The 16,212-nt window shown below is 36.0% G+C and overlaps 1 protein-coding gene across 3 annotated transcripts in view; it reads left to right on the forward strand.

Annotated features, from left to right (window-relative positions):
* The window catches only part of DPYD (dihydropyrimidine dehydrogenase), a 611,068-nt gene that overhangs the window by 382,622 nt on the left and 212,234 nt on the right, over window positions 1-16,212 (forward strand). For all 3 annotated transcript variants that reach the window (XM_081325991.1, XM_081325993.1, XM_081325992.1), the window contains one exon: window positions 4,077-4,241. In XM_081325991.1, the coding sequence (XP_081182117.1) occupies window positions 4,077-4,241 (165 nt within the window). The remainder of the gene's footprint in view (window positions 1-4,076; window positions 4,242-16,212) is intronic.

A 16,212-nucleotide genomic window follows, 5' to 3' on the forward strand; every position in this document is an offset into this window, starting at 1 on the left:
AATACAATACTCACTTGGATATATAGAGAGAGGTATGTTCGGTAAAGCTGAAGAAGGCAGTCCTTCTATTAGCACAGTATCAGAATTAAAAATAGATAGATAGATAGATAGATAGATAGATAGATAGATAGATAGATAGATAGATAGATAGATAGATAGATAGATACCATTTCAAATCTAATGTTATGTAAGTATCCAAACCTATTGTTTCGTGATCTTAAAGGTATCATTGCAAGATGTAAACTGTTTGTAGTAAGTCCACCTTTTGCGAGTTGGCTGATGGTGATTTTATCAGTGCTGATGGTGGTATTCAAGTGATGTTCCACTTATTTTGGGATTGCACCCCAAGCATCTATTACCTTTGCTTCTTGCCATAGTTATTTTACTTCTGTTTACAGGTCTTTGTATATTCTTATCTTTTGCAATTCTTTCTCTTCTATTCTGCTTTCTCCAGGTACTGCCACGTCCACTAGACTTTGTTGTCTTTCCTATTGATAATTGTTAAATCTGGGGTGTTATGTGGCAAGTGCTTGTCCCAGAACTATTTTGCTTCTTGTTTTTCTATTATATTCTGTATTCTTTTTCTACAATATTCTATTCTATTTGTCTGTAGTCCTACCAGTTCTTACTTGCTGGCAACTAGAATTTCTTGCAGATATTATTACTGTTGCTGCTGCTGGTGGTGGTAGTATGATTATTTCAGTGAAAGAAGATACTGACAAATGTATTTTTTTCTAAATATATTGCAGTATCCTCATCTTTAAAGATTGCCAAAAATTATCTGAAAATTATACTGATTTGTAGTATCAGGATATAAAGACAAAATTTAATAGAAAAGGTTCTAAACACCATCATTTTCACAGTTATTATGGAAATGTCATCAGTGCCTATTAACTGCTGCACATTAATTAGTATGTTTTCTATATATATGAATGTATATATTTGTATATTCATTTCTACTCATTTATTTTATAATAAATAGTCCAAATAGAAAAACAAGTAAAAATTACCAGACATTTACATACAATATGAAGGAAGTTCCTTTATTTTCTGCTATGGTAGCACTTGGCAGATTCAGGAATAAATAATCATTTGTAGTGAGGGTATGCCTTATCAAACATATGCAGATCAGCACTAATTAATGCTAATTAACGTTTCCTGTCTATCTAGTTGGAAAAACGTCCAAATGTTATGAAATCAGTTAGTATGCCTATTACCCTAATTGTTTTATGTGGGATGGATCTTAATTAAAATATGTAAATTGATCTTAATTGCCATATACTAATGGGGGTTCATGTTATCGCTCCAGAAGTGACAAGATTGTGAGTAGGGATACTTAACCCAATAACTCTATGAAATCCTTAACTAAACGGCCTTTACCTAAAACTGTTTTTATTTTAAATCTGCAAATTTACATGATTCTATAAATGATTTTCAGTGTAGGTGATGTTTCCAAACAACACAATAATGTTAATGATTATTTACAAAATTAAATCAGAAATATTCATTGAACCTTTCCTATTTTTGAATTAAATGAAACGATCATACATCATTTTTATTCAAAAGTAACATGAATAAAATAATCAGAATGCTTATGGATTATATTTTCTATTTAAACATAATATACAGTTTTTAAAGAAACATAAGGAATAAAAATGGCCTAAAGGGAATGCCTACAAATCTTACTTCTCTGTTCTAAAACAGACTATATTTAGTGAATGGTATAAGAATAGTTGTCTGCCACCAAACTGAATGTTTGTAGTTGAACATTTCAGTTTATCTACTGAGGGAATTCTGCATGAATGTATTTATTTATTCATTCATTATTAATGAATGAAACTAAAATAACATATAAAATCAGGTTCAAATATAGTGAGAACATTAAAAACACCATATAGACACTGCAATTAAAATTAAAATTAAAACAAAAAAAGGGTTGTGTCAGGACCCACCCCAAACCACATCTTAGGAAAACAAAAACTCTTGGAGTCAGTTCTAGTCCAAAAGGAATCTTTACTAGGACATGCTTGGTTGTGGGAATACAAGACAGGACTTAGTATTGTTTTACAAATTGAAATTTTATAAAGGGTACCCGGTTCAACCCCCCTTCCCTCAACCCCATTTGGTCAGCCCCCATCCTTCTACTTCATGTCATCCCTTTCGTGGAAAAAAAAGGAACTTCGAATCTTTATGGTTATTGCCTTCTTCCTCTCCAGAATTAAAAGAAGACACAAGCCAGATACCTTCTTCTCTAAACCTCCCTTTTGTTCCCCCCAGTTCAAAAGTTTCCCTTGGTCTTTGAAATAACCTAAGGCAGGCTGAATCCACATATGCTCCTCCTTCCTCGGGAGATGGCAGAATCCATAGGGAGGGGATAATGTTCTAAACATGCATGTATGAATGTGATATAAATGGATTCTGACAGGTTGTTTGTTTGTTTGTTTTGCCAGTCATCTCCCCTACAAGGTGACTCTGGACAACTTACAGATTATAAAACTAGTTAAAGATAGTTGAAAGATTAAAATAACACAGAATTAAAATATTATTAAGAACTATTCTAAGAAATATTCTAGCTCTAAGAGAGCTAAGAGCCCAACAGGATGGGATGAAGTCCTGTTATCCTATCTCCAGAGCTGAGCGCTCCCCTCAGGACCTCAAACCAGCTGGCAAAGCCAGGTTTTGATATTCTTCTGGAAGGCCAAAAGGGAGGAGAAAGTTCTCACCTCCAGTGGTAGAATGTTCCACAGGAATGGGGCCATAGCAGAAGAAGCTCATCTCCTTGACCCTGTAGCATGCCTCTTCTGCGGGCTTGAGTGGGGCAGGCTTGTTTCATCCGGGAGAGACAGCTCCTCAGATAACCTGTACCCATGCCACGGTGGGCTTTAAAAGTAACAACCAACACCTGAATGAAGTAAAGGAAAGCAAAACCAAATTTGTGAAATGAAATTAAAGTAATAAAATAAAAGACTTATTCATGTCATCATCACAATTTAGGATACCTTAAGCTTTCTTATGTCAACAGTGGCCAATAAGAGCTTGGCAACTCTTTTTGTAGTAGGACGCTTCCTGTCCAAGAATGGAAAATAAACCATTTCCCCCTTCCTAAAAATGTGATCTTTACTAGCAGATGGTATAGGTAATATGTGCTTGTTGATTTGTGTAATCAACGTATTAATTTATTATAGTTGTTGTTGTTGTTATTTTAGTTTATCATTCACAAAAATAAAAGAGAACCCAGTATAAAATGCAAAAAGTCTTGCCCTAATGGCCCTAATTGGGATTGGAGTTTCCATCATTAGGCGATGCAGCTGTTAGGTGGTGGAGCATAGAGCAGCAAGGGCAGGAAGAGTGCAGAGTGGATGATAAAATGGAACTCAGCACGGCAAGAGTGGTGGGAAAGTGAGAGAGAGCAGCAGGAGTGGTCAGAGCATGTCAGGCCTAAGCCCAAAGATGCCACAGTGAGATCCAATTAAGTCCATTTCTTTATGGACGCTTCCAGTTTAATCTTGAAACACTAAAGGTATAACCTTCTAACCTAATAAATACACCCTGGGAGATCCTAAGGTCAGCCTACCCTGAAACATTTCCTTCCCCTACCATCCAGTACAGGACTACACAGTCTGTGGTCTTGGGTCCTCTCTGGAATGAGCTGCCCCATCTCTGGAAAGCCACAGTACTACTGCCAACGTTCTCTCCCTCTGCTCCATCTTCATCTGCACATTCTGTCACAGGCAGGTAGTGTGCAAGACAGCCAAAAGGGCATTGGTAGGGGGAAGACAGGTGAGTGGGAGGGAGTTGAAACTCACCTGTGGTCATAAATGTGGGAGGTATGCCAAGTGCCCAATTTTGATCATGTGGCCAGGAGGACCCTGCAGCAGCCATAACTTTGAGATCAAGCATAAATATAATTTGTTCAGTGCCATCATAATTTTGGTTGCTGAACTTATGATCGTTAAGGAAGGGCTACCGTATACATACATGTAGAGGGCAAAGTTTCAGAAATAAGAAGTAGATATTTTTTTTCCTTTGCTCAATTTGAATTGCTAATTTTTATTTTTATTTTACTGTTTTCACAGGACATTGTAACAAATGTTTCTCCAAGGATAATTCGTGGAACTACCACAGGTCCCGTGTATGGTCCAGGTCAAGGTTCCTTCTTGAATATTGAACTCATAAGCGAGAAGACTGCAGCCTATTGGTGCAGGAGTATTACAGAACTGAAGTCAGACTTCTGTGACAAAGTAAGTCAGAATGAACTGCAAAGAAATTCACGTGTCAATTAGAAAGGATCAATACATTTTTTTTTCAAAACATTGGAAGTCGTTTGAAAGAACAATTGCTACCATAGGTTATATATTCTTCATAGGGTGTTCTCTCTTCTGATAATCAGGCGTTTCGGTATTTTATGTTTTTAAAAACCTGCAAATATGTTTGACCAGACTTGAAGGGGGATAAAGAAAATGTTTATATACAGTGAGAAGCAAAGCATCTGCTCAAATTACTCTGACAGTAGCACAAATCTGCCCTTTTTTCTAGCTTTTGTTCACAGATACAATGCTTATCATGAGGTAGATACTTATACATGTACTGTACTTCAATGTAGCCCTGAAATTCATTTCAAAACCACCGTTATTAGAGAGATAAATATGTCTCTAAAGAAGGGTAGACATTTTGTTCTGTGTTATAAAATGCTGGGGGCAAATAGGGTTTGCAGAAATAGTTTTATTGAAATCCCCATTTTTGATGCCCCCTTTTGAGAAAATCCATGGTACTATTTTCAGCAACAACAAAAACAAAATATTCTTTCTATAACCTGACTGAGTGAACACCATGAATGAAGAATGACATTTTGGCAGAAACAAGAGGAAAGCAGAGTTAAAAATACAAAAGAATTATTATCTAGTGATTATGGTAAAGTAAATTATTGCACTATTGTAAATATTAAAAACAAGAAAATATAATTGCTTTTGCATTTTAATGAAGCAGTTTAAAGACTAAGTTCAAAAATTTATATGTTAGGAATTAAACCCTGTTAAAGCAGTTGACAGTTCTTTTGGTTGACTTCTGAAATCAAAGGGATTTGTATTAACATTATTTAAATTTTACTTACATTATGTTTCAGTTTCAAAAAAAACATGACAGAAATTGAACTAAACAACAGTAAATAATCAAAATAAATGATCAATTTATTTTCTGCAGGGGTTGAATCATGATTTCATTTCATTTTGTGTTTTAAATGCCTGATTCTTTCTTTTTTTCTCCTACATAAATATTTACATGGATATTACAAGGTTTACATGGATAAAACATTGAAAAAAGCAATTTTAATGTAATTACATATATAGTTCCTTCAGGATGTTGTTGTTTTGTCTTTGCACTGTTGAATGATATGCATGTAAGCATTCATAAATATTGCAGTAAACATCTGATTACTAGTATGAAAAATCACCTACATGCATAAATGGAAGAACAGAGAAATATTTTTTTAAAAAAATTATGGTGCAAATCTCAATATTTTATATTGTTTCTATATAATGATACTTGCACAGTATTAGTTAAAATTATTGACATTATATTGTTTAGTTAACTAATAGTATTAGAAATAAAATAGAAATAAATATCAGTATTAATTACAATTTAGGATATTGATATTACAAGCATAAAATTATTTGACACCATATAAAACAGTGCATAATACAAGGAAAAAAGAAAGTGCTGCAGTTTCATTAAAATATTTATTTTACAATGAAGGTTTTGATCTTGAGCTAGTTACTTAATGTTGAAGTCTCCACTATATAATGGATACAGACCCACACAAAGATTTTTAAAAAGGGGGGGGGAGATAAAATAGGCAAGACCGCTTTAACAAGAATTTTGACCTGTGTGTTCATTTGGAGTTGTGAATTCTATTTGGTTAGATTTTTCCCCCCAAAGTATTCATGAATTTGTTCCTAACAGAATGGGGGGGAAAAAAAGAATTGGTTGTCAGTGGTGTCCATGGACAGTTGATGCAAGTGAAGATCAGAGTAACAAAAGAAGTGTTGCAATATCTCAGTGGAAGCCACATCTTTTGCTAAGTGTGTCACAATAGCACTCACATAAAAGGGCGGTTCTTGACAAAAAAAGAAAAAGCTTACAGATGTCATCACATAAAAGAAAACTAAACTGAATCATTTAGTTAAGTCCTTAGTTGGTCTCTTTGACCACTCTAGTCAAATGGCTTTGTAAAATGGGATGCTGATGTTGAATTATTTTTCTTCAAACTTGGCCCTTTTATGACTTGTGGACTTCAACCCCCAGAATTCCTCAGCCAGTATGCCTGGTTGAGGAATTCTGGGAGTTGAAGTCCACAAATCATAAAAGGGCCAAGTTTGAAGACCCCCGATATATGAGAATCAGGTAGATCAGACATGTCAAACTTGCGACATCACGTGACATTGTGCAACATATCGGGATGGTTTTGCCATTGCTTCCACGTAGCACATCCGGCCCATGGGCCGGCGGTTTGACACCCCTGAGGTAGATTATGGCCTTGTCTCCATGTTGGGAATCTTTATACTTCTTAAATTTGACTAATGGGAATAAGTAACCCTTTGAAAAAATTACTGTTAGATTTGCTCATCCCACATGCTTATGTTTTCATGGGGGAAACATTCTGTCTTAATGAAAAAAATTAGGAGAAATTCAGATCAGGGCAGACTGAGCCAAAGAAGCAATTAAGAAAAGAGAATGCAGGAAGGAAAATACATTTTGCAGATAAAACCCAGAGATAAATGACCCTCTATAAGATCTATTAATTTGTTTTCACATAAAATTGCAAGAACTACAGCAGTTTCCCTCTCCCCCCCCCCCCATCATATCCTAATGTAGCTTTTAGGTAAATATGGTAGCACTGAATGACTGTGTGTGTGTAGATAGGTAGGTAGGTAGGTAGATAGATGGATAGATAGGTAGGTAGAGGTAGAGATAAAAATATCTTGTGACTTTAATTCAGTAGTTGAAAGTATATTTCATGGCATAGTTATGGAACATTTGATAACTTAAACCATCTTGGAAATAGGGATTTCTTTAGCCAAACAGTTATCTGACTAAAATACTGTATATTAATGCTGTTTGACTGTCTATTAAATACTTTGACTATTGTTTCAGGAAATATACCTATCAACTATAAAATAAATCTTTATTCTAAACAAATAAACTAGCTAATACTACAAGAGCCACTTTTTAAGCAGACATATAGATTTTGTGTTGGTTACAACTACAGATATTTGAGGGTGGCATGATATTTAGTAGTCTTCAAAATTAAAATATAAATCAGAATATCATTCTTCAATTTTTGTCTTTCTTCAGTTTTTATAATTTAGTTCTTGCCTCAGAAAATATGCCAGCGTACATTTAAAATAGGTATTTGGGGAAAATGCATTTAGAAATAGAAACATTTAAATAAGATGTATATTTTATGCAATAATAACGTAGACTGTACATTAATTACATATATGAAAACAGAACTTTGCAATTGTGAGTGAGAGCATGCACAGTCACAAAACAGCCAATGAACCAGTATGTGTTTAGATTCCTGAAGTTATGCTATTATAAATTAGAAAGATTACATACTATTTTTCTGAAGTTCACTTTATAGGAACAAGCCAATTTATGACTTGATTGTGATGTATTTATTTGGACGATATCCTACACGTTATAGATCGGAAGCATTATGTTTTGACCTCTTAGAAAGTGACCATTCTTTCTCTCAGTGCACAAACTGCTAGAGGAACACATAAAACATGCCATAATATGTGTGTGTGTGTGTGTGTGTGTGTGTGTGTGTGTGTGTGTTAAGGTCTTGAGAGAAAAAAATAAAGAAGGGAATTGGTTCAAGAGTTCCATTCCACAAAGTTCCTATGGATTTACCTCAGGTTTCAGGACTGCAGTCTTCTGAGTCTTCTATTTATGTTCAAAGATCTTTTTATAAAAAGAATCAGGGCTTTTTTTCTCATAGAATGCTCAGAACGGAGTTCCGGCACCTTTTTTTGGATGGAACCTTGTAGGGTAGGTAAGGTGAGTTTTATGACATGTGCGAGTTCCGGCACCTTTTTCTTTTACAAAAAAAGCACTGAAAACAATAGTAAGGCATATTGGAGATTTGTATCTTCAGTGTAAAGTACTATTTACTTAGAGCACAAGACATTGGTCCTGTTGGATGAGAATACATTTCACAGTTTTATGAGGACTATAAGTACATCTTGAAAACATTGCCTCAAGGTGTAAAAATGGAGAAAATTAAAGCCATTTCTGAAACATTCTGCCAGGCCTCTTCCAGAAAATGAATTGAGAGCTTCTTTTGATTATTGGGAAAAACAAAGCCTTAATGGCTAGAAATAGCTTGAGTACTCACATCACAAGGTCTTAACAATTAGGCTAATGCCTGTGCTAGAAAATCCTATATGAAGGAATACAAGAAGAGCTGCTTGTAAGAAAGAAACTGTACTACATTACAACTCAGCATTTTTTTTCTCCTGAAATGATTGTGTTACCTATTATGTAAAAGTAGTGGATGTGTCTGTGGTCTTTTGTGCATCTATGTCCTGAGAACATGAATACATTTCCATCCAATTGATTTTGTTTTTTAAAAAATCTTCACTTTCATACAGACTTCTGTTCTGCTTATTGTTTTATTATTCATGACCGTTCTGAAGTAAGCCCAATTGAGTTCAGTGGGATCCATATAGCTTCAATTATATGGATATAGGATTATAGCCTAAGAGATAATTCTGAACATTAACAGCACTATCTAATGCACATTTGCTCTGAAATGGTCCATTTCATCCTTGGGACTTTCTTCTAAATAAATGAGTATGCAGTTTCACACTGTAAAAAAAAAGGAACATTCATCCCCCTAAAATATAAGTAGTATAAACTTCTAATGAATTAAAATTACTCAGTTCAGCAAAAATCTCTTTCCATCATGATTTCATTTCATTTTAAAACAACAAATGACAATCTAGGTACATTTATTTTTTTGATTTCCTAGGAATCAAAGTCCTGTTGAGGTTAACAACTCATGGTTTGTGCCTTAGGTGATCATATGTTCATAGCCCATCATTAATCCAAAATAAATATCCTGTCCCTCAGTTGCCACTGGCTTATAGAAAATTTAAGTGAAAAATTAGTGATTTGTAGAGTTAAAAGGAAAAAAAAACACAAGAGAAAAATATATAAGTGCTCTTACTGCTAAAGTAAGGGTTTGTTCACCTAACAATAATGGGGAAAAAACAAAATCATGTATTAGTTCTTTGTGGCTGTTTTAGGATTAGCTAGAATGGCTGATCATTCTGGTTTGTGGTTTCCAAATTGAATTTCTTTTTGTAATATATAGATATTTTATTAAATTTTTATAGTTACAAATCTTTAGTGCTTAATAAACAATGTGTTGTCTGGGTTCACATATTTAATGTTGATAGTAGTACAACTTCCATTTCTACTCTCTATTCCACTTTTCTAGCCATTTATAAAAATTATCCCATTTTTGAAAATATTCTGTATCTTCTTTCCCGTTCATTTTCAATGTAAGCCTATCCATTTCTGCACCATCCAAAATTTTCCTAATTATATCTTCTTCTGATGGTGTTTCTTCATTTTTCCAACACTCTGCAAATGTAATTCTCGCTGCTGTTAATGCATGTAATATCAAATATATGCATTTTTGTCATAGTTCTCTGTAATTATACCTAGAAGAAATAGTTCTGGCTTAAAATCTACATGTTTTCTTAACATTTTCTGTAACCACATGTGTATTTTTGACCTTTTTTTTTTTGCTTTAAGGCATGTCCACCAAAGGTGATAATACATACCTGAGTTTTGCCTACATTTCCAACAGATATTAGACATGTTTTTAAACATTTTTGCTAATCTTCCAGGTGGTAAATGCCATCTATAAAACATTTTATATAGATTTTCTTTATAAGTAGCTGCACTTGTTATGTTACAGTTTCTTTCCCACAAATTTTACCATTTTTCTAATTCTACATTGTGTCCAAAAGGTTTTGCCCAACTTATCATTGTTTCTTTAACTTGTTCATCTTCCATCTTTAGATTTAACAAAAATTTATAGAGTTTTTTTTAATCAGTTTTTCATCTGATGTTAATAGTATCTGGTCATAGACTGTTTTGGCATCTTTTTCGTATTTATTTATTTATTTAATTCAATTTATATACCGCCCTTTTCCCAAAGGAATCAGGGTAGTTTACAGGGCAAAATTAAAACAATACAATATAAAAATTAAAATAAAATTAAATCAATAGCCCCAAAATTTAAAATTAGAATTTAAAAACCTTTAAAACCCTCAGTCCAGGGGGACTTCCGCTGGCGACGCGGCGCTGAAGACAGCCTCCCCTGGCTGCCCGCGGCTCAGCTGTTTGTTTTTTTGCCTGAAACAGCGCCGATCAGCTGTTCGGGCGAAATTGAAGCCCCCTCCTCGGGAGAAGAGGAGGGGGTGAGGCCCCAGGTAGGGGTAGAGTTCTCCGAGGCCGCCTGAGCTTTGAGCTTGGGCGGCTGAAGGATCGAACTCCCCCGAAGCCTGGGTTGCTCCCAGCTGGCCGTCGTCTCTGCTCCGAACTTCCTGGAGCAGAGCCAGGCGTCTGCGAACCAGCCCTGCCTGATGAAAGGACTATGATTTAAAGGAGCAGGCAGAGCGGTACAAGAGGAAAAGGTGAAGAGGACTATTTTACTGTACTCTCTAACTTGTTGGACTTTTTAAACTTTAATTGAAAGTGCGTCATAATTGAGGATTAAAAGATGGCGGCTAAACCTCCCTCTAAAACTCTTCGGAGTGGAGGATCCTCGCCGGTGCAACAATCATCACTACAGGCATTGCACCCTCCTGAAGTGCTGACATCGAAGGATTTGCGAGATGCCTTGGATAAACATGCCCAGGTACTTTTGGAATCAATTAATCAATCAATTGCTGATAAATTTGCACAGATGGAGGAGAAATTGGAGAAATTTGAGGAAAGAATGGAAGAGAGGATGGAACAGAAGTACAGCGTGATGAAGGTAGACATTTTGACTTCAGTGCATAAAGTGGCGGAATGTGTGGAAGATTTAGATGAAAAAGTGGATGATTTGGCTCAAAGGAATGCTATACTAGAAGTAAAAGCACGGGAGAATGAAATTGAAAGAGGCAAGTTGGAAAGGGAGTTAAGCCATGCCCAATATTACCAGATGCAGTTTGCTGTCAGAATTAGAGGCTTAAAAGAGAATGTTAAAGAAGATTTAAAGCAGCTGATCTCTGAGGCTCTCGAAGGGGTATTGAACCAGCCAGCATCTGAAATAAGAGCAGCTATGGATAAAGTGTTTCGGGTGAATTCATGGATTGCTAGACAGAGAAAGTTGCCTAGAGATGTGGTGGTTTATTTTTCAAAAAGAGAAATTAGAGATCAAGTTATACAAGCTGCCTATGATGTTAAGGTTGTGATTGCTGAACAAGAAGTCTTGGTTTTAAAAGAAATTCCTCCAAGGATTTTAAGGGGAAGAAAGGACTATACATTTCTTGTGCAAGAGCTCAAGCAAAGAGATATAAGGTTCAGATGGGAGATTCCAGAGGGGCTGATGGTGATGTATGAAGGTAAAAGGTATAGGCTGACTACTGTGAAACAAGCACGTGATTTCTACAATAATGTCTTAAAAGCAACCTCATTAACGCTCTTGGAAGCTGGAAAGGGATCTGGAGAAGAAGAACAACAAGAGGAGGAAACAGAGGAAAATGGTGCTGGAGGAGATCAAGCTACAATCTCTTTGGATGATCCTAGAGAGCAAAGAGTGACGCGTGCTGCTTTAAAACGAGCAAAGAAAATAAAAGAACAAGATCAGCAAAAGTCTTCAGATTCTTCACATCGCATTCATAGCCAAGCTGTGGGAGGAGCACGGCCTAAAGTAACCAGTCCTATCAAAGCTGTGGTCCAAGAGCTTTTCGAGGATATACATGGCAACTAAATTTTTAACCTGGAATGTTAATGGACTAAACTCACCGCAGAAGAGGAAGAAAGTTTTTCAATATTTAAAACAATTTAAGATAGATGTTATATGCCTGCAAGAAACGCATATTAGAGTTTTGGATCAAAAGTATTTATTGAACTCGAGGCTGGGTACGCAATTTGTTGCTTCTGCAGAGAATAAGAAAAATGGAGTGGTTGTTTATGTTAAAAGTGCCTTAACAGCGGACCTAATTGAAGCAGATAAGCATGGAAGATATGTTATGATCGAGCTGTTGTTTGAAGGTAAAAAGACGCTTTTAGTTGGATTATATGCTCCAAATCAACAACAAGCTGACTTTTTTAGTTTACTTCATACAAAGCTTACCCAGTTGGATTATAAATCCTTTATTTTTATGGGGGACTGGAATGGAGTTATGGATGTACAGTTGGATAAGGCTGGAGCCTTTAAACGCATTCCAAGTCACGCTAGACTGCCTAAATCTTTTTTTGAAATGAAGGATGACCTGGAATTGCGAGATATTTGGCGTGAGAGACATTTGCGGGAGAAGGATTATACATTTTATTCTGATAGACACCAATCTTTTTCGAGGATTGATTTTATTTTGTTGACTAATGATCTTCTTTTGAGAACTAAAAAGGTGAAAATCTGCGCAAGAATTATCTCTGATCACAGTCCAGTGTGGTTGGAGATTGATAAGGAAAGAGGAGATAGACGCTCATGGCGCGTAAATGAGAATTTGTTTAGAAATCAGAGAAATGTGGAAGAATGCAAACAGCGGATGAAGGATTTTTTTGAGATGAATATGAATAAGGGTACCTCTATGGATATGGTTTGGGATGCTAGCAAGGCCTATATGAGAGGGGTGTTGATATATATGAATAATAGACATAGACGTGCAGTGGAAACTAGAAGGAAAGAACTGGAGAATGAAATAAAGGAAAAAGAAAAGGCTTTGATTTTGAACCCAGAGGAGGTGAAGATCAAGGAGGCTATTAGACTGTTACGAGGACAATTTGATAAATTAATGGCTGATCAAGTGGCGACCAATCTGCGGTTTGCTAGGCATAATACTTTTTGCAATGCTAATAAGCCAGGCAGATGGTTGGCTTATAGACTGAGGAAAAAACAAAGGGCATCTAATATAGATAAGATTGAGCATAAAGGAAGGGTTGTGTATCAACAGAATCTTATTAAGGATGCCTTTGTGGATTTTTATTCGAAATTATATACTAAAGAGGACATTAATGCAAAAGATATTGATACGTATTTGGAGAAGGCTAGCATCCCGGTTCTTACGCAAGTACAAAAAGAGGGGATTAACCAACTGATTACAGAAGAAGAAATTTTTACAGCTATTAAGGAACTGAAGGTGGATAAAGCACCAGGCACTGATGGCTTGACTGCGGCCTATTATAAAAACTTACAATTAGAGATGATAAAACCGTTAAAGGAACTGTTCCAGACAATCCAGAGGGGGGGAAAGGTGCCCCCGTCTTGGAGAACAGCTTTTATCTCTTTGATTCCGAAGGAAGACCAGGATGCTACTTTAGTTAAAAATTACAGACCGATATCGCTTTTAAATACAGATTATAAGATATTTGCTAAGGTTTTGGCTAATAGACTGATGAGGGTTCTGCAACAGGTGATTCATGGGGACCAAACGGGGTTTATTAGTGGAAGACAAATGAAAACCAATGTGAGACATATAGTTGATGTGTTAGAGTTTTTGGAAAGGCACAACCAGATCTCTGCTGCGCTAATCTTTTTAGATGCTGAAAAGGCTTTTGATCAATTGAACTGGCAATTTTTGTTGAAAGTTTTAGACAAAATGGATTTTGGGGAAAAATTTTTACAACCGATTAGGGCATTATACCAAAAACAAACTGCCCGAATTATAGTTAACAATAGTTTGACAACAGTATGTAATATTGAGAAGGGCACAAGGCAAGGCTGTCCGCTATCGCCCTTGTTATTTATATTAACATTAGAGATACTATTGGTTAAGATTCGGAATTCGGAAAAAAATAAGGGGATACAAGTTGGAGATCAGGATTACAGATTGAGAGCATTTGCAGATGATCTGGTTGTTACAGTGACCCAGCCAGAGAACTCTGTTGTGGACCTGATGGAGATAATAACACAATATGGGAAGGTTTCTGGATTTAAAGTAAATATACAGAAAACTAAAATTTTGGCTAGAAATATGACAGTTTCGCAGAAGGCTCTCTTAGAAGGATTAACTGGATTTGAGATTGTTAAAAGGGTTAAATATTTGGGGGTGATTTTGTCGCCCTCTAATACAAAGCTATATAAAAATAATTATGAAAAGTTATGGGGGAAAATTCAAAAAGAACTGGAGAGTTGGGAAAAATTGCAATTGTCTTTGTTGGGACGGATTGCAGCAGTGAAAATGAATGTCCTGCCCAAATTTTTATTCTTATTTCAAATGATACCGATTCTTAAGAAAGACTCTAACTTGGAGGAATGGCAGCGTGGTATCAATAAATTTGTGTGGGCAGGGAAAAAGCCACGAGTTAAACTTAAGATTATGCAGGATACTCGTGAGAGAGGTGGCCTTAAAATGCCTAATTTTAAATTATATTATGAAGCTGCTGCACTAGTAGGAATAAGTGATTGGATTAATTTGACACAATCGAGGTTATTAAATCTTGAGGGCCATGATCTGTTGTTTGGCTGGCATGCATATTTGTTGTATGATAAGAAGGTAGATACTGTGTTTAGGATGCATATTTTAAGACAGGCATTGCTGAGAGTTTGGAAGAAGTATAGACATAAGTTAAGCAGCAAGATACCATTGTGGGCAATCCCAAAACACGCAATAGAAAATATACATGCTGGTTTCAAACATGATGAGACTACTTACAAGGAAATTTTAAGTTTGGAAAGGAATATTTGGTGCTTGAAATCATATAGTTTCTTGCGAGAAGAGAAGGTTGTTCAGACTTGGTTTCAATATATTCAGTTACAGGCCAGGTGGAAAGAAGACCAAAAAAATGGATTTGCAACGACTGATGAAAATTTGATAAAGCAAATTAGAAATCAAGGACCAGCACATATTAAACGGATATATCTTGCATTGATAGAGATCGATTCAGAAACAGAGCTTGTTAAGGATTGTATGATAAAATGGGCCCAAAACATTCAGGAAGTTATTACAATGGACACGTGGGAAAAGATCTGGGTGAGGAATGTAAAATTCACTCAAGCTCAAAGTTTAAGAGAGAACTTTTACAAAATGTTTTATAGATGGCATCTAGATCCTAAAAAGCTTGCAAGTATGTATCCGAATTATCAGCCTAAATGTTGGAGGTGTGGTGATGAAGAGGCAACATATTTTCACATATGGTGGACATGTAAAAAGGTCAAGGCTTTTTGGATAAAAGTCTGGTGGAATATGCAGAAGATTTTTAAACGGAGGATAAAGTTTTGTCCGCAATTTTTTTTGTTGGGAATAATTGTTGACGCTACAGTTGTGGACTCTAAGTTGATGTTGAATTTAGTTACGGCAGCAAGACTTTTGATAGGTCAATATTGGAAGAAAGAGGAACTGCCGACTATACAAGAGTGGATTTTAAAGGTTTCCGACTTGGCAGAGATGGCGAAGATTTCGGCCTATTTGAAAGATTACTCGCAAGAACATTATATTATGGAATGGAGAAAATGGATTGAGTTTATCCAGAATAAGTATAGGGTCAAGAAGTTTTATCTAGCATTTGAATAAGTCTTCTTTCGTTTTCTTTTTTCTTTTTTTATTTTGTCTTCTATATATATTTAATAATGCTAAGTTTTGTTTGATCCTATATAAGTTAGAGAGTGATGGATTTTAGAATTTATAGTTGTTAGTATATGGTTGTTTATGATTGCCTTTTTATATATATATACCTTGTATTTAGCTCTGGGAAGTCCGGGGGGGGGAGGGGGGTTAGGGGGAGGTGGGGGGGGAGGAGGGAGGGGGGGAGGGGGGGAAGGGGGGAGGTAGGGAGGGGAGGTAGGGAGGGGGAAGGGGGTTTTTTAAAGGAAAACTGTATTTTTAAAACTTTTCAATAAAAAAAAAAAAAAAAAAAAAACCCTCAGTCCAGGCCAGCTAACTCAAAAAGCCAGGTTTTTAGGTCCCAGCGAAACGAACAAAGGTTGGGGGCGATCCAGAGTTCCACCGGCAATTGATTCCATAGGGCAGGCACGCCCACAGAGAACGC

This window comes from Vipera berus (assembly GCF_964194415.1).
Source record: "Vipera berus genome assembly, chromosome: 3".
NCBI classification, from domain to species: Eukaryota; Metazoa; Chordata; class Lepidosauria; order Squamata; family Viperidae; genus Vipera; species Vipera berus.